General features: G+C 50.2%; 1 protein-coding gene across 1 annotated transcript in view; it reads left to right on the plus strand.

Moving 5' to 3' along the window:
* Positions 1-26,829, plus strand: part of ALX4 (ALX homeobox 4) — a 51,260-nt gene that overhangs the window by 11,564 nt on the left and 12,867 nt on the right. Inside the window, exon 2 of the mRNA XM_055281846.2 lies at positions 24,250-24,560. Within this exon, the coding sequence (XP_055137821.1) occupies positions 24,250-24,560 (311 nt within the window). The remainder of the gene's footprint in view (positions 1-24,249; positions 24,561-26,829) is intronic.

Raw genomic sequence — 26,829 nt, forward strand, 5'->3', positions numbered from 1 at the left:
GTCGGAGGAGTACCCCTTTTCCTCACTGCTCCTCTTTCAGGTCTCACCCCACAGGCCACAGGCCTGCCATCTGACTGCCACACCCCCCGGGGTCAGCTCTAGTCAAATGGTTTTCTCCCTTCGTCCCCAACTCTCCTCCTCAGGTCTCCCCCATTCCGTACAGTGAGTTCCATGTCCTTCCCGCTGGCACCCCCATTCCTGCCATCTGCCCAGGGGGCTGCCTGAGAGCTGCTGAGGTTCCTCCCTTAGTCCCCATTCACTCATCCTCCACCCTGGGATTCTGAGACTCACCTGCAAGGGATGCAGCCCTCTGTTCTGGCCAGGATGCCATCTGACCTCACCCGGGTTCCCAGCGGGGCATCCGGCTCCAAGGCCTGGGCTGTTCCCAGCACACCCATGATTCCTTCCACCCGCCCCACCCCGGCATATGCAATCTGAGGGCACTTGAACATCCACGATCCCCTGAGTCTCACCAGAGGCCTAGGTGGAGGAATTGAATCTCATTTTACAGATGGAAGCCAAAGCTCAAAGAGGGGGAACAGCTCAGAAGGAACGCACGGAGGAGTGTGCGCCTGGCAAAAGCTCCTCCTCACATCCAACAGATCCTTCAGCCTGGCACTTCTGTGTCAGGCAGGGACCAGAGTGTTTGGCAGTGAATGAACTGGCTCCTGCCCTCAGAGAACCCATAGCCTGGTTAGAATGTGCTACATGCCATGGGAATCCCCGGGGAAGGTGAATGGCCCGGGGCTTCCTGAGCATGGACATTTGAAGTGGACCTTGAAAGTTGAACACGAGCTCACCAGCTGAAGGAGCTGAAAGAGGCCCTCTAGACTCAGGAAACAGCATGAACTGAGTCTTTGGGTAAGGGAAGAACATGAAGCAAGTGTGTGGAGTGCAGGGGTATGATGGATGCCGGCGAGGTGGGCTGAGGAATGGCAGGGGCACAGCCAAAGAGAGCTTTTTATTTTATTTTATCTTATCTTATTTTATTTTATTTTATTTTATTATTTTTTGAGACAGGGTCTCACTCAGTCACCCAGGCTGGAGTGCAGTGGCGCAATCTCGGCTCACTGCAACCTCTGCGTCCCAGGCTTAAGTGATCCTCCCACCTCAGCCTCCCAAGTAGCTGGGACTACAGGCTCATCACCACGCCCAGTTAACTTTTGTATTTTTAGTAGGGACAGGGTTTCTCCATGTTGCCCAGGCTGGTCTTGAACTCCTAGACTCAAGTGATCCTCCCGCCTCAGCCTCCCAAATTGCTGGGATTACAAGCATGAGCCACCATGCCTGGCCCCTGGGCCATTTATTTTCTACCAAGGGGTTCAGACTTTGGGAAAGCCACTGGAGGACTCTGAGCAAAGCAGTGAGACGCCAGGCTGAGTGTTCTTTGCGTGGTTCAGTATGGCCTTTGATTTTTGCATTAAAATCTTAAGAATGAACTTTTTATTTTGGTAAAATATACATAGCATAAAATGTTACCATTTTAACATCTGTAAGTGAACCTTTCAGTGGCATTAAGTACACCTGCAATATTGTGTAACCATCACCACTGTTTCTAGAACTTTTTCATCATCCCAAACAGAAACTCCATACCCATTAAACGGGAACCACCATCACACCCCTGACCCCCCACCCAAGTGACCTCTATTCTACTCTCTCTCTATGGATTTTCCTACTGTAGGTACTTTTTTTTTTTTTTTTGAGACAGAATTTCACTCTTGTTGTCCAGGCTGGAATGTAATGGCACAATGTCAGCTCACTGCAATCTCCACCTCCTAGGTTCAAGCCATTCTCCTGCCTCAGCCTCCCGAGTAGCTGAGATTACAGGCACCCACCACCACGCCTGGCTAATTTTTGTGTGTTTAGTAGAGATGGGGTTTCGCCATGTTGGCCAGACTGGTCTTGAACTCCTGACCTCAGGTGATCCACCCGCCTCAGCCTCCCAAAGTGCTGGGATTACAGGCGTGAGCCACTGCGCCTGGCCCTAGGTACCTCTTATAGGTGGAATCATACAGTATTTCTCCTTTGGCGTCTGGCCATTTGTGTATCTTCTTTGGAGAAGTGTATTCAAGTACTTCGCCCATTTTTGAATGGGGTTGTTTCCTTGTTCTTGAGTCATAGGAATTCTGGATATTAATTCCTTTTCAGACACATGACTTGTGAATATTTCTTCTCATTCTTTGGGTTGTCCTTTCACTCCCTGGAGTGATGCACAAAAGTTTTACATTTTGATGACGAAGTACAATTTTTCAATTTCTTCTTTTGTTCTCTGTGCTTTTGGTGTCATATTCAAGAAATCATCAATAACTCCAGGGTCAGGAGGATTTTCCCCTATGTCTTTTAAGAGCTTTATAGTTTAGCTCTTAGGTTTAGGTCTTTGATGCACTTTAATTTTGAATATGACATAACATAAGGCTCCAACTTCATTCTTCCTCATGGGGATATCCACTTTTCCCAGCACCATTTGTAGAAAAGATGGCCCTTTTCTCATCAACTGGTCTTGAGACCTTTGTTGAAGATCAATTGTGCATGTATTTGAGAGTTTACATCTGGTCTCTATTCTGTTGCATTTGTCTATCTGGCCCCTGAATGATCTTCTGATGTGAAGTCCAGGATCGCAGAATGTACAAGGACCCTTGTAGGCCATCCATTCATCTCCTTGCCTGCAGGCCAGTGACCAACAGGTCACAGAAATTCAGCTCAAGGACACATTTGTTTTCCGGGACCTGGAGCTGGTGAGAAGGAGTGGAGGGCAGAGCCAAAGGCGAGGACTCTAGAGCCACAGTCTTGGCCCTGGCTGGGCCCCTGGCTATTTTGGGGCCCCTCTGCCCCTTCAGTTGACCATCCCATGAGGACGTGGCCTTTGGGGAAATTCTCATGTGCTCTGAGGGTCTATACATCCATCTCCTGAGATGCTCAAATCTGGGACCACTTCCTTTATTAAGATGATTCCAGAATCCTTCCAGTGGAGCTCGGAGGAGCTCCAAGAGGGAAGCATCCAGTGACACCATGCTGTTGGCCCCATGCATATTTTGAAGATTTTCTGTTGGATTCCCAAAAGAGGCACTTGCAACTCCCTGTCCCCTACCCTGGGCCATCCAGTGAGTGGCACAACCAGGGTCTGGGGCTCCAGGGACTAGACAGCAGGGTCAAGGGGAGCACAGCTGCAGAGAAGCAGCTGTCCCTGGCTCCCCCTCCTAGGAACTTCCCCAGCCTAGGTGACTAAACAGAGGCCTGCTTGAGCCTGGTCTTCCAGCCATGTGCCCTAAGGCATAATTTCTAGAGTTCTTGGAAAATCATAGAAACTATATTCATTCCACAATTGGGCTACACAGGCTGCCTGATGCTTCAGATGCCTTTGGTTTGGAGAAGCCCGTGGAGCTCAGGACCTGGAAACAGATTTCGGCCCACATAGCTGAGTGACCTTGGGCAAATTAGTTGACCTCTTTGCCTTAGTTTCTTTACCTGTAAAGTGGAGATAAGAATCATGTCTACCCGTTAGTGATAGGGTGAGGCTTAAATAAGGTAAAATAAGTAAGGATCTAGCCGGGTGTGGTTGCTCACGCCTGTAATCCCAGCACTTTGGGAGGCTGAGGCAGGTGGATTGCCTGAAGTCAGGAGTTTGAGACCAGCCTAGCCAACATAGTGAAACCCTGTCTCTACTAAAAATACAAAAAATTAACTGGGTGTAGTGGTGGGCGCCTGTAACCCCAGCTACTAGGGAGGCTAAGGCAGGAGAATTACTTGAACCTAGGAGGCGGAGGTTGCAGTGAGCCGAGATCATGCCATTGCACTCCAGCCTGGGCAAGAAGAGCGAAACTCTGTATCTAAATAAATAAATAAATAGGTAAGGATCTTAGAACAGTTCCTGGAGCATAGTAAGAGCTCAGTCAATGTTAGCTGTTACGACTGATAAGATTTTGCTGGAACCTTGACTCTATCAGACTGGCCAGAAACCTTGACAGGCAGTTAAAGTTGACCGGGATGCATAGAGTTGGAAAATGAACAAATTATTACTGAATCTACGATTACTCTGTGGTTGACATTGTATTTTAAAACATGGATGAGTGATGGGAGGGGTGGGGGCTGCCATCTCTACCTAACACAGTGGGGGCAGGCTTCAAGGAGGGATGAAGGCCACCCAGGCCCCTCAGGCCCCTGCTCCCCATAGGCTGCTGCACCTCGTACCCATGTGTCATGAGCTGGGGAATAACTCTCTCCCTGCTGAATGTGTTTTCTGTGTTTATTTGACCCAGAACCTTAGCCTGTCCCCAGGGCAGGGGTTCTGTTGTGTTCCTCTCTGATCGGCACAGGGCTGAGCACAGAGAATCGGGAATGTCAGGCAGTCTCTGCACCCTCCCTGGGCCCCAGCTTGCCCATCTGCAATTAAGAAAGCACCCGATGGCCATTGCCCTGGGCCACACCTGGACTGAGACTTTTCATGGAAACCCATTGGGAGATATTAGTATCCTCAATTTGAAGACGAGGAAGGTGAGGCTGTCCCGCTGTGAATTGAACCCAGATCTCCTGGAGCCAAAGAACCTTTTTCCTCTTCGCTCCCCTGCCCAGGGGGCTCATGCCCACTGCCTGGACGCCCTCAGGCCTATGTGCCCATCAGACTCAACAGCATGTGAGAGCTCTGTAGATGGTGGAGGGGGCGCACTGGGAGGGGTTTTCAGCACACCGCATGCTGTACGTGGGCTACACCATTTTCGCTCATCTACTGAAATGATGACCACGTCCCCTGACCGCCCAGACCCCACTCCCTCCTCCCTCCAGAGCCATCCTGAGAACCAGGCCAGCCCAGCCCAGCCCAGGACCCCTATGTGATGTGTGGCAGCAGCTCCTGTGGGTGAAGAAGAAGGATACAAACCCTTCTAAACCGAATGAGTAATAGCCTCCTCGCTTGCCCAGTATTGGCGAAGCCAGGGACAAGAGGCCAGTTTGGAAACATTACTTGTACCATGTGGCTGGTGAACAGTGAAGGCCAGACGTCCTCAGGGAATGTGTGTACCCAACCCCTGCTGTATTAACGCATCCCCCAGGATTTAGCCCCATGAGAGAAGATTCCACAGAGCCCAGTTTTGTGCTACACAAAGTATCTTCTCAGGAGATCCATCCTGTTGCAGGGGATCCACCCTCCCAAGAAGTAGTAACAGGTGGAAAAGAGATGTATTTGTCTCGCCTTCACTGTGGATTAAGGTTTTCTTGGTAAAAGGGACACACCATGCATTATATATATATTTTTTTCTTTTTTTAAGATGGGGTTTTGCCATTTTGGCCAGGCTGGTCTCGAACTCCTGACCTCAGGTGATCCGCCTACCTCAGCCTCCCAAAGTGCTGGGATTACAAGTGTGAGCCACTGTGCCCAGCCACACCATGCATTTTAAAGAAGGGCCTTATTTAAACTTTTTATTTTGTTCAGATGAGCAGAAGTCAATGAAAAAACCATTTTCTTTCTTCCTTCTTTCCCTCCCTCCCTCCCTCCCTCCCCCCTCTCCCTCCCTCCCTCCCTCCTTCCTTCCTTCCTTCCTCCCTCCCTCCCTCCCTTCTTCCTTCCTTCCTTCCTCCCTCCCTCCCTTCTTCCTTCCTTCCTTCCTCCCTCCCTCCCTCCTTCCTTCCTTCCTTCCTCCCTCCCTCCCTCCCTCCCTCCCTCCTTCCTTCCTCCCTCCCTCCCTCCCTCCTTCCTTCCTTCCTCCCTCCCTCCCTCCTTCCTTCCTCCCTCCCTCCCTCCTTCCTTCCTTCCTCCCTCCTTTCCTTCCTTCCTTCCTCCCTCCCTCCCTCCTTCCTTCCCTCCTTCCTTCCTCCCTCCCTCCCTCCTTCCTTCCCTCCTTCCTTCCTCCCTCCCTCCGTCCCTCCTTCCTTCCCTCCTTCCTTCCCTCCTTCCTTCCTCCCTCCCTCCCTCCCTCCCTCCTTCCTTCCTTCCCTCCTTCCTTCCCTCCTTCCTCCCTCCCTCCCTCCCTCCCTCCTTCCTTCCTTCCCTCAGACAGGGTCTCGCTATCACCCAGGCTGGAATGCAATGGCTAAATCATGGCCCACTGCAGCCACAACCTCCTGGGCTCAAGCAGTTCTCCTGCCTCAGCCTCATGAGTAGCTGGGACTACAGGCTTGTGTCACCACGCCCAGCTAATCAAAAAAATTTTTTTATAGAGATGGGGGTCTTACTGTGTTGCCCAGGCTGGTCTCAAACTCCTGAGCTCAAGCAGTCTGCCCACCTTGGCTTCCCAAAGTGCTGGGATTACAGGCATGAGCTACCATGAGGGGCCAAAAGAATCATTTTTAACTAACATGTTAATTGTGAATGCTGAAACATTGATTATTTATATTTTATCCTTACTATATGTGATAGGCAAAATCCTTGGAACCCAACTACTCCAAATCCCAGCCATGTATACAAAAACACCAACCAAAACTTAGAAATAATTATCCTTTAGATATTTTGAATTGTTAACTATTTTATAGTTGTAAATGTGGATTTTTTAAAAAGCAAATGTTGAAAAATCTTTTCCATTCTTATCAACTTTAAGGAAGTTGATGACTTTCTTAAAATACAAACTAGGACTGGGCATGGTGGCTCATGCCTGTATTCCAGCACTTTGGGAGGCTGAGGTGGGAGAATTGCTTGAATCCAGGAGTCTGAGACCAGCCTGGGCAACATAGTGACACCTCGTCCCTACAAAAAAAAAAAAATTTTAATTAGCCAGGTGTGATGTTGTGTGCCCATAGTACCAGCTACTCAGGAGGCTGAGGAGGGAGGATTGCTTGAGCCCAGGAGGTTGAGGCTGCAGTGAGCTGGGATTGTACCACTGTGCTCCAGCCTAGGCAATGGAAAAAAAAAAAAAGCAATCTTATAATTAATTGAGCCATTACTTTCCCTTTCTCATCCAACGGGAGAAAAGCCTTGTTGCTTTTTCAGTTTGTAAGTGATTCTCTAGATTAGAATGAGTCCATTTGGGCAGGGTGAGGTGGCTCACACCTGTAATCCCAGCACTTTGGGAGGCCGAGGAGGGTGGATCTCGAGGTCAGGAGCTCAAGACCAGCCTGGCCAAGATAGTGAAACCCTGTCTCTATTAAAAGTACAAAAATTAGCCAGGTGCAGTGACCGGTGCCAGTAATCCCAGCTACTCGGGAGGCTGAGGCAGAAGAATGGCTTGAGCCCGGGGGACAGAGGTTGCAGTTAGCCGAGATGGCATCAATGCACTCCAGTCTGGGTGACAGAGCGAGACTCCGTCTCTGTAAATAAATACATAAATAAAAATAAAAGAAGGAGCACATTTGAGAAAGAAAAGATTTGATGTTGGTGAAAGCAGCACATTCTTTCTGGGATCACATGCTGCTTCTGCAGGCTAAGAAATTCAATTGTTTGGCCAGGCGCAATGGCTCATGCCTGTAATCCTAGCACTTTGGGAGGCCGAGGCGGGCGGATTGCTTGAGCTCAGGAGTTCAAGACCAGCCTGGACAAAAACGGAGAAATCCTGTCTCTACTAAAATACAAAAAATTAGCCGGGCATGGCAGCATGTGCCTGTAGTCTCAGCTACTCAGAAGGCTGAGGCAGAAGAATCGCTTGAACCCAGAAGGCGGACGTTGCAGTGAGCCGAGATCGCACCACTGCACTTCAGCCTGGGCAGCAGACCAAGACCCCGTCTCCAAAAAACAAAAAAGAAAGAAAGAAAGAAAGAAAGAAAAAGAAAGAAAGAAAGAAAGAAAGAAAGAAGAAAGAAAAGAAAGAAAGAAAGAAAGAAAGAAAGAAAGAAAGAAAGAAAGAAAGAAAGAAAGAAAGAAAGAAGAAAGAAATTGAATTGTTTAAGATTTGTTCGATTCAGTACGTGCATGTTGGGTGCCAGACACTGACAACAGGCAGGGCGAGGGATAACGCTGCCTCGTAACACCCCTCCCCTGCCCTTGGCGAGGGCACAATCTAAAGGCAGAGGCTGCCACGCATCCACTCTTTAAAAGTTTTTTAAGTCTGTATAACCAAATAAATTTAACATTTGATTTTTACAGCAGTTGCCAATGTTTCACCCCATTTATAGTCTTTGTTATATGTATGTGAAACGGGCCCTTCATTGAAAGGGACCCTGGGAGCTACTTTTGACAGAGGTTTATGGTTCATAAATGTCATTCTGGGAGCTGCCGCTTGGGAAACCTGAACTGGAGAGGATGCACCTGGGGAAGGAAGCGGGTGGGGATGACACAGTTGCAGGCTGAGTGACGTTGCCCTGGCTGTCAGCTGCCACGGCCAAATTCATCCCCAGATCATAACTCTATTAATATATCATGGCGACGTCCCATTGATAGAGTGGGTGCCGTGTGTGGGTCAGGGGGTGTGCCGTCTTGCACTCTACTTCAGTCAGACCTCACAGCCATTCTGGGATGTCGATGTTCTCAGCCTCATCTTACAGATGAGGAAACTGAGGCACACAAAGGTCAAGTCACTTTTCCAAGGATACCCTTCTGTGGCAGAACCACGGGGTGGCTTGGGAGCCTCCTTAATAATCTCCTTTAGTCGGCTCCCATTTCTTTCATGGGGAAAACTGGCGTTCCCTAGTCTTATGTGAAGCGTTAGCTAAACACAGCTTCAACAGACCTCTCCAACCACATCGCTGCCTCAAAACACCTCCTCTACAGAGATCTGGAGTCGCCCCAAGGCTGGGCTAGGTGCCCCTGCCCTGGTCACCATCCCGCACTGTAACCACGGCCCCTGTCACTGAGGTGAGCCATTTCAAGGGAGGGACTGTGTTTTACTGGGCTTTATATTTTCACCACCTGGAACTTTGCCCAGCGCATAGCTGGTGCTCCAGGAACGCTGTTGAATAAATCAATGTAGGAAATAAGTGGCAGAACCAGGGGCCAAGCCCAGGCCTGTCCTACCCCAAAGACTTCTCATTCATTTCATTTCACCTCGTGCAGGATCTAAGCCTCTCCGTCTCGCCTGCCTCCGGATGAAAGTGATATTACAGTGTCTTGGTGAAGGTGGTGGAGCTGCAGGGTTCTTTCTGCTGCAGAAGGGAAACAGAGGCTGGGGGGAATTAAGTGAGAGATGCCTCAGGACACGCCCGGGCCACATGGTTTAGGGGAGTTGAGAGGGACAATGGGCAGACAGACCACAGGGCTGGATGCAGGAGGTGCAGGGTTCGAGTCCTGGCCTTTCCATTATCAGGCAGTATGACCTCACTCTGGGCCTCTGCATCTCCGCTGTGAAGGGAGGGTCTGGTCCAATGGGGTCTCTGAACCCTGGGGATGTATTGCTGGGATAGGGGAGAGCATGGGGGACTCTGCTTCTCTGGCAGTGGGTCCTGCTGGGGACAGGGTCTCATCCAACCACCCACGCCATGAGATGGAGCTTGGGGATGGGACGAGGAGCCTGGAAACTTCTGGCCTCCTTGAAGAGAGAAGCTGACAGGGGCACTTAGAGCCCAGACTGAAGCCAGAACACCCGTCCCACCCCAGGAGGCATCAGGAAATGATCTCCAAGTGTTAGATCATACGTGGGCTTCTCATGGAGACCCTGAAGCTTGGTTTACCCCAGTCCTTTGAGATAGAAATGACCCCAGTGGCTCAGCAATGCCCCCTTATGACAAGATGAAGCCTGCCTGACCCCTCCAGGAGTCCTCCACATTAGAAAGATGACTCATCACCACCTTGAGAGGCAGTGGACTTGGCATGGGACCATCCACATTAGAAAGATGACTCATCACCACCTTGAGAGGCAGTGGACTTGGCATGGGACCATCCACTTTAGAAAGATGACTCATCACCACCTTGAGAGGCAGTGGACTTGGCATGGGACCATCCACGTTAGAAAGATGACTCATCACCACCTTGAGAGGCAGTGGACTTGGCATGGGACCATCCACGTTAGAAAGATGACTCATCGCCACCTTGAGAGGCAGTGGACTTGGCATGGGACCATCCACGTTAGAAAGATGACTCATCGCCACCTTGAGAGGCAGTGGACTTGGCATGGGACCATCCACGTTAGAAAGATGACTCATCGCCACCTTGAGAGGCAGTGGACTTGGCATGGGACCATCCACGTTAGAAAGATGACTCATCGCCACCTTGAGAGGCAGTGGACTTGGCATGGGACCATCCACGTTAGAAAGATGACTCATCGCCACCTTGAGAGGCAGTGGACTTGGCATGGGACCATCCACGTTAGAAAGATGACTCATCGCCACCTTGAGAGGCAGTGGACTTGGCATTGGACCATCCACGTTAGAAAGATGACTCATCGCCACCTTGAGAGGCAGTGGACTTGGCATTGGACCATCCACGTTAGAAAGATGACTCATCGCCACCTTGAGAGGCAGTGGACTTGGCATGGGACCATCCACGTTAGAAAGATGACTCATCGCCACCTTGAGAGGCAGTGGACTTGGCATGGGACCATCCACGTTAGAAAGATGACTCATCGCCACCTTGAGAGGCAGTGGACTTGGCATTGGACCATCCACGTTAGAAAGATGACTCATCGCCACCTTGAGAGGCAGTGGACTTGGCATTGGACCATCCACGTTAGAAAGATGACTCATCGCCACCTTGAGAAGCAGTGGACTTGGCATGGGACCATCCACATTAGAAAGATGACTCATCGCCACCTTGAGAGGCAGTGGACTTGGCATGGGACCATCCAGTCTGCCCCTCCTAGCTATGTGATCTTGAGCAAGTTATTCATCTTCACTGGACCTCAGTTTCCTCATCTGTGAAACAGAGATAACCAACACTGACCTCATGGGATCTGGGGAGGGTCAGAGGAAATAGTGGGTGGGTCAGGGCAACACGAATACGAGGCATTACATTATTGCTGTCATGGTTGTAATCAGCCCTGATTGGAGGCCTCCTGTCTAAGGGTTCCCCCTTGGTAATTTGGGATTTGCCCTATTTGGGGTGGGGGGATGGTATCTTGGTATCTTGTTTTACCATAAAATGCAACATGCCTTGCCGAGCCCTCCTTGGCTGGCAATACCCAATTCAAGAGCCACTCCATTGCGGAAGCCTTCTCCGACCTTCTCAACGGAAACTGACCGCTCCTTTCTGTGGGCCCTGCCGTGTCTGGGAAACAAGACTCTTGCCCTAGGGACCCTGGAACACTTGACCGTGCTTGTCCCTCATCCATTTCTTCCATTAGGCCATGATTCCTAAGGGAAGCTCTGATGAGGTGCCCAGTGAATGAATCAGTGAGGCAAGACACAGGGAGGGGGAGAGAACAGGAAAGACAAATTCCAGACACAAGCTAGGGGGTGGAGGGGACCCTGGCCTTGGCAGAGGAGCCATGGGGGCTGAGGGCTGGACAAAGGCCCTAAGGATGGTTCTTTCTTTCCACCATTTTTTTTTATACAAGGAAACTTTATTCATTTGGACTACCTGTAGGACAGTTGAAATTACAGCAGACTCAAAAATTATTTTTTAAACTTCTAAGTTTCAACAGTAGCTTGACCTTGGCCTCCTACAGCTCTCAGAAGAGCTGCTTAAAGGAGCCTCACGTTCTAATTGGGTCACAATGGCTTCCATGGGAGTGAGGGCTTCCAGAGGGCTGGGGAGCAAGGTGTGCTCCCAGAGTTGGCATTTGTCTTGTGAGTTTTATTGCAACATACAAGGCCCCTTGTAGAATTATGAATGGTGGTGGTGATGAGGGGAAGGTGGGGAGGTTGCCAGGTAAACTCGTCCAGGTCCTGTTCAAATGATTACATATGCCAGCTTCACAAGAGGGGTTCCTAAGGAAGGTGCCTTCTTGCCATTAGTCCACATACCTTTTCTTTTAAAAAACTTCTTATTTTGATATAATATTACATTTAAAGTTACAAGTGGACTACAAAGAATTCCCAGATGCCTTTTATGCTGACTCCCCAAATGGTGATGTTTTGCCATATTTGCATTATTTTCAATCTCTCTGGGTCTCTCTCTGTGTCTCTCTCTGTGTATATGCTCTGTTTATGTATGTATTGATATATATGCATACTATATACAGCTGTATCATTTAACAGTAAGTTGCAGGCTGGGTGCAGTGGCTCATGCCTATAATCCCAGCACTTTGGGAGGCCGAAGCAGGTGGATCACCTGAGGTCAGGAGTTCGAGACCAGCCTGGCCAACATAGTGAGTCACTTGAACCCGGGAGGTGGAGGCTGCAGTTAGCCAAGATTGTGCCACTGCACTCCAGCCTGGGCAACAGAGCAAGACTTTGTCTAAAAAAATTAAAAAATTTAAAAAAAGAGTAAGTTGCAGACATATCTCATATGCCTCTTTGCCTCTAAGTACTTCAGTGTGTGTAGGCCCTGAAACAAGGCACTGGTCCACATCTGAGGTCCCAGATGGTCAATGAAGTTGATCTTTACCAGAGCAGTTTGATCAGGGGCAGCCTTGAAGGCGGTTGCAAGGGGCCAATCTCAAGAGGCAGCTGAAAGCAGCCATTCTCCTGTGACTTCCTCCCTTCCTCCTTGACCCTGTCTCCTGTCTGCCTGTCCCAGTCCCACCCACAGCATCCACCCCAGGAGGGCCCAGCGGGCATGCTCCATGCCTGGGGTTCAAATCTCAGCTCTGCGTCTTACCAATTTTTTGTTTTCTTTTCTTTTTTGAGACAGATCTCCCCCTCTGTCACCCAGGCTAGATGGAACTCTGGGGTCAAGTGACCCTCCCACCTTGGCCTCCCAAAATGTTGGGATTACAGGCATGAACCACCACCCCTGGACCTTCTTAACAGTTATTGATTCTTAGCAAGGCATTTACCCCTCTGGCCTCAGTTTCTGGGGCTATAAAATGGAAACCTGGTGGTTGTAAAGAGGCTAGAACTCTCCTGGTGGCATAATAGATGCCCTAGTACTTTGTAAAGTACAAAGCCCAGTTCCTGGTTTGGTTTTTTGTTTGTTTGTTTGTTTTGTTTGGTTTGGTTTTTTGTTTTTTCGAGAGCCCAGCATTAATCCCTTTTCCATCCTGGACTCCGGGAAGCCCACTCCATCTCTAGACTAAGAGAAAGACAGTCCTCCCCACCCACCCCTGCCATCGCGGGAAGAACTGAGAGAGCTTCTGTGTGAGGGCGGAGGGGTGGAGGAGGGGGTGGCAGACCCTGCCTCGGTAGATGCCCGCCTCGGGAAGAACCCACAGGGAAGCTGGTAACAAATCTGCCAGCCACATGGAAAGCCACTGGGCCAAACGTCAGGGGTGTCCTGGGGAGCTTTTGCAAGGCAAAGGCTTCTGCAAGTTAGTCAGTTTCCTGAGCACCCACTGTGCGCCATCCTCTCTGGAGGGCCAAGGAATCCCCATGGGTCTCCAAAGGGAGGCCACTTAAGGAATGAAAAAGAGCCCAGGTCTCAGCCTGTCACTCAGTCGCTAGTGACACTGGTGGGTCCCTTCTCTCGGCGCCTCACTTTGCCCATCTGTCCAATGAGGATGCTGGGGCCACCGTGTGGGAATTCTGAGGGAACTGGAATGAGGCAGGAATGTGAAAATACTCAGTAGGGGAGGAAAGACCCCTGCAAGGAAGGCCAGCGACCCACCCCATCCATCTCTTTGTCCCTTGTAGTGCTGGAATGGTGGCAGACGCATGGTAGGGCTGAATTACTGCTTGAGTGGCAAATCCTCCCAGCTAGGACCTGGGTCTTCAAACAAACGTCTAGAAACCTCGTTAGGCACTGGGGCCCCAGGATCATCACCTTCCATCCAGTGACTATTGGAACTGCAGTGCCTCCTGGTGGCCAGCTTGCGCAACTGCAGACTTGATCGTGGCCTGCTGGGAGGCCCTGGAACCTGAATGCTTAGCCTTCTGGGTAAGCAGCCAGGGCCGGGGACTCCTCTTCAGTCTTGGCTTCCCACAGGGCTGTGCCCCTCCATCTCCTCTTCTCATACCCCTCCCTGGCAGGAATTCATGCAATGTTGTTGAGCTGAGCAAATAGAAGGCAAGAGGTTTGTCCAGGGCCAGGGAGCTGCCAGGGTCACCTTTGGCCCTTCCTGCCCTGCGCTGTGGCTGGTTTCCTCAACCTCCCTCATCCTGCAAGGTCCCTTCTTCCAACTCCATGCAGCAGCCTCCCGACACAAGCAGTGTGTGCAGGGGACCAAGGACCTCCTGCGTCTGGAGCCCAGCTCCAGGGCCTGGGGCCCTTTCCTGCAGACACACTGGCCACCCTCAGCTGTGCCTGCAGAGCTGCCCCAGCCATACTAGAGGCAGAAGGAGCCCAGAGGAGTCTCCCCCAACCCAGGCACACACAGGCATTTGCATTAATTCCAGGGGTATGTCCTGAGCCCTTACACAAGGCCCAGGCCCCAGCAGTACATCTGAGAGGCCCACTCTGACCAGCTCACAGTCTAGGGAGGGAGCAGGCCCATGAGCCGGTGCTGTAAAGCAGGGGATTCAGTGTTTAAGAGGCAAGGGAGGTCAGGGAGGAAGAAGGGTGACCCTTGGCTGAGCCTCGAAAGCCCAGGAGAGGGAATTCACAGCAGAAGAAATAAAAAAAAAAAAAAGCTTCCATAGTTAAAAAAAAAAAAAAAAAAAAAAAAAGGAAAGACAAGATCTCACTTTCATCCATCATGCTGGCAAAGATTTTAAAAACACTATAATGACCATTATTGGCTCTGAAGTGGGAGGGGACACCGTGGTAGCTGAGGACATTACATGTTTCTGGAAGACAGCTTGGCCGTGTTTCTCAGAGATCCTCAGATATGTGGATAATTGAACTTCGTATTTCTAGTTCTTGGAGCTTCTCCTAAGGGGATCGCCAGGCATGTATTGAGAGATTTAAATCACAGACCTGCTATGATTTCAAACAAGTAGAAACCTGTGAGCCCAACAGAAAAGGATGGATTAAATAAAATAGCGATTGTTCTCGCTACGTAGCCATTAAGAATGGTGTGGTAGAAGAATATAGAACAGCATGGAAAGAGGTACGGAATATGGTTAGATTTTACTAAAACGTTTACAGGCTGGGCACAGTGGCTCACGCCTGTAATCTCAGCATTTAGGAGGCCCAGGAAGGCAGATCACCTGAGGTCAGGAGTTCGAGACCAGCCTGGCCAACATGGCAAAACCCCATCTCTACTAAGAGTACAAAAATTAGCCGGGCGTGGTGGCGGGTGCCTGTAATCCCAGCTACTCAGGAGGCTGAGGCAGGAGAATAGCTTGAACCGGGGAGGCGGAGGTTGCACTGAGCCGAGGTTGCACCACTGCACTCCAGCCTGGGCGACAAGAGCGAGACTCCATCTCAAAAAAAAAACACAGGCCAGGCGTGGTGGCTCACGCTTGTAATCCCAGCACTTTGGGAGGCCGAGGCAGGCGGATCACAAGGTCAGGAGATCGAGACCACGGTGAAACCCTGTCTCTACTAAAAACACAAAAAATTAGCCAGACGTGGTGGCAGGCGCCTGTAGTCCCAGCTACTCGGAGAGGCTGAGGCAGGAGAATGGCGTGAACCCGGGAGGCGGAGCTTGCAGTGAGCCGAGATCGCGCCACTGCACTCCAGCCTGGGTGACAGAGTGAAACTCCGTCTCAAAAAAAAAAAAAAAACCCACAAAAGTTTACAAAGTAATGTCTTCTCTCTCTGTGTGTGTGTTTGTGTGTGTGTGTGTGTGTGTGTGTGTGATTTTCTTTTGGTCTGTCTTGATTTTTTTTTAATCTTCCATATAGAACATAGATTACTATTTGTAATGGGAAAGAAAAGTCACAAAAGTTAGAGAGAAAGCTATCCGGGTGAAAGTAGTAGTTAGCCACAGACAGGAGGGGCGGAGAGACGTGCTAGGTCGAAGGAAGGGTGCCCGCAGGAGTGCAGAAGCCTGAAGTCACTCGTGCAGTGCGCTGCGGAGCGGAAGCAGGTCTATGAACCTCAAGCTAGATGGAAGGCTGGGGTATAAGTCCGTGAGTCTGAGGGGGACCAGTCCTGCCTTCGGGACCCTGAATGCCACATAAGCCTGATGTACAGGGTTGGCAGATTTAGCAAGAAGCAAGCAAGCAAACAACAAAACCAGGTTGCTCAGTCAAATCTGCATTTGAAATAATGAATAATTGGTAGGATAAGTATTTCTTGTGCCATATTTGGGATATACTTATATTGTTTAAAGTATTAACTGTTTATCTAAAATTCCAGTTTAACTGAGTCCCCTGTACTTTTTCTGGCTATTCTAAGGAGGGATCTGGGAGCCAGTGAAAGGCTACAGAGAGAGCCCTGACGTGACCAGCTGTGTATGTTTTAGACACTCCCTCTGGTTGTATTTGAGGGTCATGAGCCTGAAGGTGGAGAAACCCCTCAGGAGGTCGGGACTGAGCGTCACCTTGAGAGTCACCGAGATCCTAGAGGTCTGAGTTGCGGGGACCCAGTTTGTGAGGACAGTGGCCAATCCCCACGGCATAAAAAGGGCCTTTCTCGGAAGCTTCCCTAACCTTCCTCCAGCCTATTCCAAGTGGTGCTTGTCTCTTGCTTCCCACAATCGCACAGCACAGAGCCCAGCCCGCTCTCAGAGCATGCGCCATCCAGGATTCTCATCACTGTTTTCAGATAATGTTTCAACCTGTTCCTGGGAGAACAAATAGAAAATTAATTCAGACCAGCCCCCCCCCCCCACAAAAAAACAGAAAAGAAACAAAATTAACCCATAGACCCATATTGCCACTTCTGGAAACTTGTAGTGATTTCTGAGGACAAATGCTCCATTCCCTTCCTCTTTTTGGTCAAAATGAGATTTATCTGATATAAATTGAACATCTTTGCATGTGTTACAACCCTATCCTTTCTCAGCATCATTTCATTCATTTGTTCATCAAATGTTTACTGAGCATCTACTGCATGCCAGCTATGATACTAGGTGTTACACAGCAGGGTAAACAAAGCGCACATGTTCAGATATATTCCCTGCTCCATGGGAGGGAGAAAGAGAGACAATAAACAAAGGGAAAACAGAAGAACAAATAAATACCTAATATTGGTGCGGTGGTCCATGCCTGTAATCCCAGCACTTTGGGAGGCCTAGATGGGTGGATCATTTGAGGCCAGGAGTTCAAGACCAGCCTGGGCAACATGAGGAAATCACGTCTCTACTAAAAACACAAAAATTAGCGGGGTGTGGTGGCCCATGCCTGTAGTCCCGGCTACTCAGGAGGCTGAGGCCCGAGAATCGTTTGAATCTAGGAGGTGAGGTTGCAGTGAGCCGAGATCAAACCACTGCACTCCAGCCTGGGTGGCAAAGCAAGACTCTGTCTCAAAAAAAGAAACAGTGTGCAGAATAAAGACTATCAGGAAGGATGTTCCATTTATGGAAATATCATCCTTTATTTAACCAGTCCCCTATTGTTGAATATTTTGATTACTGTCGGTTTTCCTACATATTAAACTATGACATGATGAACTTTCTCTCTAGTGAATTCTTACGGTTATTTATTTAGAGTAAATTCCTAGAAGTGAGATTTCTGGGTGAAGGCATATAAACTTTTAATTTAGTTTTTGTTTTATATATTTGAACACAATTTTGTATTTTCTTTTTAGTCACATTTTTTAAAATTTGAAAACAACATGCTGTAAATTTTTTTTTTTTTTTGAGACACAGTTTCACTCTTGTTGCCCAGGCGACAGTGCAATGGCATAATCCCAGTTCAGTGCAATCTGCACCTCCCGTTTTCAAGCGATTCTCCTGCCTCACCCTCCCAAGTAGCTGGGATTATAGGTGGCCGCCACCAAGCCCGACGAATTTTTGTATTTTTAGTAGAGACGGGGTTTCACCGTGTTGGCCAGGCTGGTCTCAAACTCTTGACCTCAGGTGATCCACCACCTGCCTCTGCCTCTCAAAGTGCTAGGATTATAGGCGCAAACCACCGCGCCCAGCTGTAAAAAGCTTTTTGGTATATACTTTTACGAGTTTTAACACACTCATGTATAGATTCATGTATTCACTGCCACAGTCAGGATACAGAATAGTTCCATCACACCAGTGCAAGCCCTTTGTAGACAAACCTTCCCCCTCCTGCTAAACCTGGCAACCAGTGATCTGCTGCCTAGAGTCCCCGTAGTTTTGCCTTTCCCAGAATTCATGTGCTAGCTGAGTGAAGTTGCGCTTCATGTAAATTTGAGACTGGCTTCGTTCACAGACCCTAAGGCCACCTTTGAGATTCATCCATGTCGTTGCTCGTCAACAGTTCTTTCTTTTCACTGAGGAGTCGATCCGTGGCCTGGATGGACCACAGCTTGCGTCTCCATTCCTCTGTCAAAGGACACTTGGGGGTGTTTCCGTTTCGGGGTTATTCTGAATAGAGCTGCTGCAGACATTTGCCTATGGGTTTGGGTTCCTCTCCTCTTAAAATAAGTCATTATTTCTGTAGGGTAAATACCTAGGAGCGGGATGGCTGGGTCATGAGGTCAGTGTTAGTTTAACTAGATAAGACACCGCCCAAGTGTTTGCACCGTGATGGATGGGAGTTCCAGGTGCTCCATACGTCACCATAACTTGGCATCATCAGGTCTTCTTATTCTCACTGTGATAGGCACATAGTGGTATCTCATTGTGCTTTTAATTTGCATTTCCATAGTGGGTAATGAGGTTGAGTATCTTTCATGCTTACTTGCTCCCTGTATATCTTCTTGGGTGAAGTGTCTGCTAGAATATTTTGCCCACTTTTTGTTAAATATTACTATTAACTACACTCCACACTTTATTCAGATTTCACTGGCTTCCCTCAATGTCCGTTTACTGTTCCAGCATGCCCCTCAGAACACATTGATTACACTTAGTCCTCATGCCTCCTTGGCCTCCTCCAGTCTGGGGCAGTTTCTCAGACTTTCCATATTTCGAGAGCATTTCAGGGCTTGGGTTGGTGGCTGTGGGTGAGCAGGATGGCCTGTGCCGCTGGCTAGCCTGAGGACTGCCATTTCCACCCCACCGTCTGCTGAAGATTGGCAGCCCCTTGAGGGCTGGGACACTGTTTGTCTCTGCAAACAGCTGTGCCCCGTGCATGTGTGCTGAAGTCTAAGCCCAGTCACTACTACCCCTTTGGCATTATTTATTGGGACTGGAGCTAAATTAGGGACATTCAAGTTGAGCTCTGGACAGACCCCAGTGGCAGATGAGATGGGATGGGGACGTGATCAATGGCTAACCTTTAACCTCCGCCCTCACCCCCACAGGACTGTTTGGACAGCAGTGGGTTTAGTCAGTGCCCTTTCAATAGCATGAAAGGGCCTCACGCTGGCCTGTTTTTTTTTAAAGAGATTACATTGGTGTGTGCACTCAGCCACAGGGCGTGTGGGGCCAGCTCACCCGAGAACAGAGTGAGCGGCATGTCCCCCACAAAGCAGATGTTTGGAGGACAAATAGATGTAATCAAAACCATGGAGGATAAAATGACTGAGACCCCTAGCGCCATATGCATGGACCGGTGCACAGCTCCACGACAGGCCCACACCACCCATGTCCACACCCACCCATGCGGATCTGCACCCACACACAACTGCCCACATGCCCACGGGCACACACATCCCACTTGTGTGCCTGCACTTGACCACACAAGCAAGCACACTCCACAAACCTATCCACAAGCAACTACACATATGTTCCCCACACCCACTCACAACGGCAGACTTGTGCCACATGCCCTTGGGTGTACATCTGTGCACACAGATGCTGCCAGCCACCCTCTCCCTAAAATGCCTCTAGAAGGTCATTCTTTAAGTCTCGGCCAAAAAAAGAAAGAAAGAAAGAAAAAAGAAAAATCAGTCACCTTTGGAAATCTGTCAAGGATTTTCCTGTTTTAAAAAGGTGAAACTAGATTAGAGTGATGCCATTGGGTTGAACCAAGACAGGTGGGTAGAGGTTAAGGGAATGAAGCAAGGCTTTCCACTCCATGCATTTCTCCAGCTGAAATCCAACAGCCATGGGTTCCCAGCACTAGAATAGGCAGCTCCCAGTGGTACGGGGGTCCTCCCAGGGGGAGTTCCAGCAGAGGTTGAAGGGCTCAGTGGCTCCCCATTGAGAATATAACCTTGAGCTGCATGCTTCCCACTTCATCAAAAGCAGTCTATGCCAATAATGCTGACCTACGATTGCTTGAAGAGCAGCTGACCTACCCTGTGCTGAGCCTCAGGCTGAGAAGGGACAAATGGCATGAGGTCCCAGCCCTTGGGGAACTGACATTCTATAGGAGGAGCTGGACATTCAGGGCTTGATGAGATATGAGTCAGTAAACATAGGCAGTCAGTGGAGAGGGTGAGCAGAGGACAGAAAACAGTCGCAATCTGGGAGGGCTTCCTGGAGGAGCACTGGATCTTGGAGGTCAGCTGGAAGGAGGCAGGGGCCCGAGATGGGGACTTGGGGGACCAAGGTGAGTGGTTTCCTTTGGTCAGGAGCAATCAGCCTGAGACGTGGGACTTCTGTTTTCAGCAGCCGTCTTGTTGAGGAGGGCACCTCGCGGGGAGCCAGATCTGACCAGCACCCAGGCCTTCAGCCACCACGCTGACTCTCCAGCCAGTCCGGGGTCATCTCCCTGGAGAGCAATCTGGGGGCTTTGCCCAGGGCCCAGCCCCACTCCTCATCTCATCCCTGCCACCCTCTGTCTCACACAGGCCAGAGAAACTCAGGGCCAGCGAGGAACAGCAGTGGGAACTGCAGAAGTAAGGGAGACTCAGAGGGGTGGCAGTAGCCTCTCAATGCCCGCAGGGACAGGGCTGTCATGGGGAAGGGTGCTGGGGGTTTAGAACTGGAACCAGTGAGCCAGACCTACAGGAGACAGACATGGACTGGGTCTAAGGACAAATAGTCCCGCTGTCCTGGGGGCAGTGAGCTCCCTGCTACCCTAGACTGGAACCAGCGCCAGGTGATGCTGCAGGGTGGCGGGAGGTGGACAAAGACAGCCTGAGCTTGGGGTCTTAGGGCTCAGACTCTGAGAGGGCTATGCTTTTCATTCTGACCGGTTGAGTGGAGCTGCAGAACTTCGGGAATTTTTCTTTGTTGTCTAAATGAGGAACCCAGCCTCAGAATTTAAAGCAAGCTGACTCAAGACAGGTTAGAAGGCTTGCTTCCTTCTTCCTTGAGGAGTCAGGAGCAGCGCTCTCCTGAATTCCTTCCATCTCTGACACAGGCACACCCTCCCCCTCTCCTCCCCTCCCCAGGTCCTCAGGGACAGTCCTGGCTGCTGGTGAGCAAGGGAGGAGGGACCCTCAACTACCCCGCTGTCCCTATTTGTAGGTGAGACTCCAGAGATGAAATGGGTCATCTGAAGTCCTGGGCAGAGCAGGGGCCTTGGCCAGGGCTCCCAACTCTTGGGCTGGTGGTCTTTGCACACCCTATGCCACCTCTATCTCTGCCTGCTCACTTGGTCTCAGTGGGCAGCTGGAGGTGGACAAAACTCTACCCTTACTTGTCACCATGAAGACTGGACCTTCTGCCACTTCCCCTGAGAGGCCAAGAGCTGGCTCAGTGCTGAGAGGCTGCCCCCAGGCCGCATCCTCAATCCCTCAACTTCAGGGGCTGGTCCTGCTCCCCACAAGATGGACAGAGCAGGACGCCTTGGTCATGTGAGGCCCCTGGGTTCCTTCTGCCCCTACCTCTCTCCCTGGGAATAAGGCCTAAGACCCCAGGGGAAGGAGTAGAGGGCAGGCCAGGAGCTGAGAGGCTGTGCTCTGTCCGGAATTGGGGCATGTTCCCTTCTCTCTCTGGCCTCAGTTTCCCCCCAGTTAAAACTACGAGTTCAGGCTGGTCCATACCAACTCTCAGTTCCTGTAACATGGAGCTCCCATCGCTGTGCAGGGTGGTCCTGATCCCCAGCAAGGGTCTATGGGGCTGTGAGATGGGGCCTGGGGACCAGGGCTCAGGGCTCAGGGCTCAGGGCTCAGTGCTCACCTCCCTCAGCCCCTCATCTGGCTTCCAGGAAGTTGCAAAACAGGGATGGTTATTTTTGGTGAGGCTGGGTGGGGTTTCTAAAAAAAAAAAAAAACCTAAAACATAAAATGTATTTGTCTGCCAGGAAGATAAATATCTTTGCTGAAAGCTCTTGGCCCAGCTGCCAGCTGCAGTTTGCAGAATGCTGTCACTGAAGCTGTGGCTGTCTGCATGTGCCTGGGCTCACATAGGTGTCATGCGTGATGCCGCTGGGCTGGTCGTGCACCCCCATGGAGTCTGCACTGCCAGCGGCCCTCAGGAGCAGCCTCCTGAAGCTGCTTCCAGGCCTACTCTGGGCACTCACCTCTATGCTCTTTTCTTGATGCCTTGGAGAGGGAGGTGAGAATGCCACAGGCCAAATGTCCCTCTCAGCTTCCCCAGTGTGCACAGAAAGCCAGGGATGAGATGAGTCTGAAGCCTCAGCCCTCAGGATCTGGAGGGAGTCCGAAGACCTGGACTAGAGGCATCATTCTGACACTTAATGCCCATTGCTTGGACCTATTTCCAGAAGAAGAAACCAAGGGTCAGAGTGGTTGATGCTCACACTTACTACACATGTTTGTTGTGATGATCAAAGCTCCCGCACGTGATAGGTCGTGTCAAATGCTCCCCACACGTCTTATTTATTGTGTTTGTTCTTCCACTAGACAAGTTCCTTTTCCCCAAGTTACAGACAAGGAACGTGGTTCTCGAGGAGCTCACACCCACATCTGCAGACACCCAGTTGGCTGCCCTTCCCTAGGCATCTGTGCACGCCCTGCACACGCTCCCGTGCCCAAGGGCCTGCATGCTTGGAGGACTTCTCTAGGGTCGGAGTCCTCTAATGGTCACAGGGTCTGTGGCTTTGCAAGTCCAGACTAGAAATGTGAATATCAATAATGGCAAAACTACATAGCCAGCACACTAGCCTCTTTATTTCCCACAGCTACCCTATGAGGAAGATCCTATAAGTATCTTCATCCCCATTTTATAGAGGGAGAAACTGAGGCACATAGAGGGTAGGTAAGCTCTCCTGAGCATGCAGCTGGGGAGTCACGGCCATAGGATTCATAGCGGCGCTAAAGAGTCCATGACCTAAACCAGGGATCCTTAGCCCCCAGGCTGTGGACCAGTACCGGTCCATGGCCTGTTAGTAACTGGGCTGCACACAGGAGGTGAGTGGCAGGTGAGCAAGCATTACCACAAGTTCTGGCTCCTGTCAGATCAGCGGTGCCGTTAGATTCTCACAGGAGCGTGAATCCTACTGTGAACCATGCATGTGAGGGATCTAGGTTGCGTGCTCCTTACGAGGATCTGATGCCTGATGATTTGTGGTGGAACAGTTTCATCCCCAAACCATTCCCCACCACCACCTGCTCCACCCATGGAAAAAATTATCTTCCACAAAACCAGTCCCTGGTGCCAAAAAGGTAGGGACTGCTGTCCCAAACCCTCTGCCAGGAGGTGAGTGTGTCTGCCTCGGAAGCTCACCAGGCTGTGTGGTGGTAAAGTGGCTTCTCGCCACACTCTCCCACCCCAGCCTCCACCTCTTCTTCCTTGACCTGTATGAGTTGACTCGTCCTTGCAGTCCTGAGCTCCTAGGAATGTGCCAGGCGGGTTCCATCTGTCAGACGTAGTGGCTGGGAGCTGTGCTCCTGTACACCCACCCAGGCCTGGGGTCAGTGTGCTGGGGATGAAGGTGCCTGGGCAGCCTCAGTAAACAGTCAGCAGGAGCTGCTTGTAACAGGAAATGTGGCCCATGCCTCAATCCCATGCACCCCCAAGGAAGAAAGACCCTTCTCTTGAACAATAGGTGAGACCAGTGTGCAGGGTTGGGGGGCAGGGAAGGAGGTGTTGACTCCTCAGCACCGGACTCTTGGGGCAGAGTCTCCACAGCTCCTGCTGAACTCCTGGTAGGACTAGGCCAGGAAAGGAGGGGCACTCCTGTCTGCCTCAATGCTGGGTCCTCCTCACCCCAAGCCCCACTGGGCCAGACATGGCTGCTGAATGAGTTTCCCTTCCACCCAGGGAGGCCATGGCACTGGGGTCAGAATTCTCGGGGCCCAGAAAAGTCCTGATGAAGAGAATCCCTCTAGAGAGAGGAGCTCAGGGTCAGTGAGGTGGGGATTAAAGGTCACAGAGGTCAGATTGGCTGACTTAGGTTCACATAACATTGTTGCCGGAAGGGACCTAATCTAAGATGATGGCAAAGAGGCTCAGAGAGGGGAAGAGATTTGCCCAAGGTCACACAGCATGTTAATGGCAAGCCAGAATTAGAAGCCAAGTCTCCTGACCTTGCATCCAATGAGCTCTAAGAGGAAAAAGGCAGGGGGTGGCTACCCGAGTGCCCCACTCTCCCCCTGACATCCCCCTTCTCTTGCTTGGTTCAACTATTGGTTTCTGACTTTGTTTCCTCCTCCCTCAGCTAAAGAGAGCTCCCTGGGTGAGCCAGAGTTACCCCCTGACTCTGACACTGTGGGGATGGACAGCAGCTACCTAAGTGTCAAGGAGGCTGGGGTGAAGGGGCCCCAGGACCGGGCCAGCTCAGACCTCCCCAGCCCGTTGGAGAAGGCCGACTCGGAGAGCAACAAGGGCAAGAAGCGGCGGAACCGGACCACCTTCACCAGCTACCAGCTGGAGGAGCTGGAGAAGGTCTTCCAGAAGACCCACTACCCAGATGTGTATGCACGGGAACAGCTGGCCATGAGGACAGACCTCACCGAGGCCCGCGTGCAGGTCAGTGAGGGCCACCCGGGAGTGAGGCTGGTAAAGCAGAGCCTGTCCCTGGGCTCTTGGCTGCAGCTGGGGTCTCCTGACTGCCCACCAACCCACACCATGGCTTTTCTTTCCTCAGTTCATTGAGAACCTGAAAGTGGGGGCTCCTAGCCTGCCCCTCATGCCCCAGTCCCAACTAGAGCAACTCTGCTTTTATCCTCTTTAATACTGGGCTTCTGCGCTGTGGCAGGGGGGTGCAAAGGAAGGAGGGCCCCCAGCAGAGGGGCAGGAAGGCTGCTGCTGGCTGTTTCTGGGCTTTACACAGTGTGAGAGTCCTGGCTGTTTCACACACAGAAGGGTTACTGGTCCCTGCTCTAGAAGGCCTATCTCTTAGACAGGAAACAGGACAAACATGAAAACAATGTCTACAGCATCCCAATGGGCAGAAACAGAGAACAGTTTAGCTCTTCCTTCTGCCTAGATGGCTGCATCCCCCTCCATTTTTCAAGTCCCAACTCATACCTCCTCTGAGAAGTCTTCCTGACCACTGTGGCCAAAGCAGTAGCCCCCCTATTATCAGCCAACAACCAAAACACCCAACCCAGTACAATACAGTGGAACCCAACACACTCAACCCAACTCATTGCAACCCAATAGAACTCAACTCAACACAACACAACACAATAGAACTCAGCACACTCAACCCAACTCAGTGCAACCCAACACAACACAACCTGATAGAACTCAACTCAACCCAGCACAACAGAATGGAACTCAACACACTCAACCCAACTCAACCCATTCCAACACAACCCAACCCAATATAACACATTCCAATGGAACTCAACCTAACACAACACAACACAATGGAACCTGACACACTCAATTCAACTCAGTGCAACCAAATAGAACTCAACCCAACCCAACGCAACACAACCCAATAGAACTCAACTCAACCCAACACAACACAATGGAACTCAACGTACTAAGCCTAACACAACCCCTTCCAACACAACACAACCCAATATAACACATTCCAACAGAACTCAACCTAACACAACACAACACAATGGAATCTGACACACTCAACCCACTCAACACAACCCAATAGAACTCAACCCAACCCAATACAACAGAACCAAACCAGCTCACCTTTTGCTACACTGTCCTATTTTATCTTCTTAACAATTTTTTTAATTTTTTTTTGTTTTCTTTTTAGAGACAGGGTCTCATTCTATCACCCAAGCTGGAGTGCAATAAGACTATTATAGCTCACTGCAGCCTCAAACTCCTAGGCTAAAGTAATCCTCCCACCTCGACCTCCCAAAGTGCTAGAATTATAGGCATGAGCCACTATGCCTGGGCCCATTTTATCTTTTGGGTATTTTTGTTTATTTTTTAAAAGAGACTGGGTCTCTCTCTGTCACCCAGCGTGGAGTACAGTGGTGTGATCATGGCTCACTGTAGCCTTAACTTTGTGGGCTCAATGGATCCTCCCGCCTCAGTTTCCTGAGTAGCTGGGACCACAGGCATACACCACCATGACTGGGATAAGTTTTTAAATTTTTTGTAGAGACGGGGTCTTGCTTTGTTGCCCATGTGTCTCAAACTCCTGGCCTCAAGTAATCCCTCACCTCAGCCTCCCATAGTGCTGGGATTGTAGGCATGAGACACTGTGCCCAACTCCTATTTTTTCTTCTTTACAGGATTGTTGACTGGCTTATTTTACTTGTTTGTCCCCTCCCACTAAACTGTGATTTCCTTGAGATCAAACACTGATTGTTCATCACTGTATTCCCACCACTTAGAGAAAGCCAAACGCAGAGCATCAAGGCTAAAAAATAAGTATCCATGGATCAATCAACCCTTGTCCAGAGAGCTGTGTCTGCCCCGAACAGCATGAATTCACAGCAAAGAAAGGATCAGAAAGAAAGAAAAGACCCATGAGTAGCCAAAACACAGGTGACAAAATTCACACACTCAAGTTTAAGTTTCAATTTAACACAAAATAAATGTCATAATCAGTCTGCTTTTCCAAACCAAAGCTTGTTGGAAATAGCAAATAAAGTGTTGCCATATAGCAGTTTTTCCCTCTCCAGTGGGCCAGAAAAATCAATAGCTTTAGAACAAAGAGAAATCTTCTTTTTTTTTTTTTTAATCAGCAAAGCACCATGCAGCTCAGTGGGCTGGGCCCTTCAATGTTAGGACAGAGATGCCCCAACCCTGCAATCCTCAGCAGGCCCCAGGGACTCTTGCATTAATTCACGAAAGCATCTTCAGCAGCATTGTT

This window comes from Symphalangus syndactylus, chromosome 6, assembly GCF_028878055.3.
Source record: "Symphalangus syndactylus isolate Jambi chromosome 6, NHGRI_mSymSyn1-v2.1_pri, whole genome shotgun sequence".
Taxonomy (NCBI): Eukaryota; Metazoa; Chordata; class Mammalia; order Primates; family Hylobatidae; genus Symphalangus; species Symphalangus syndactylus.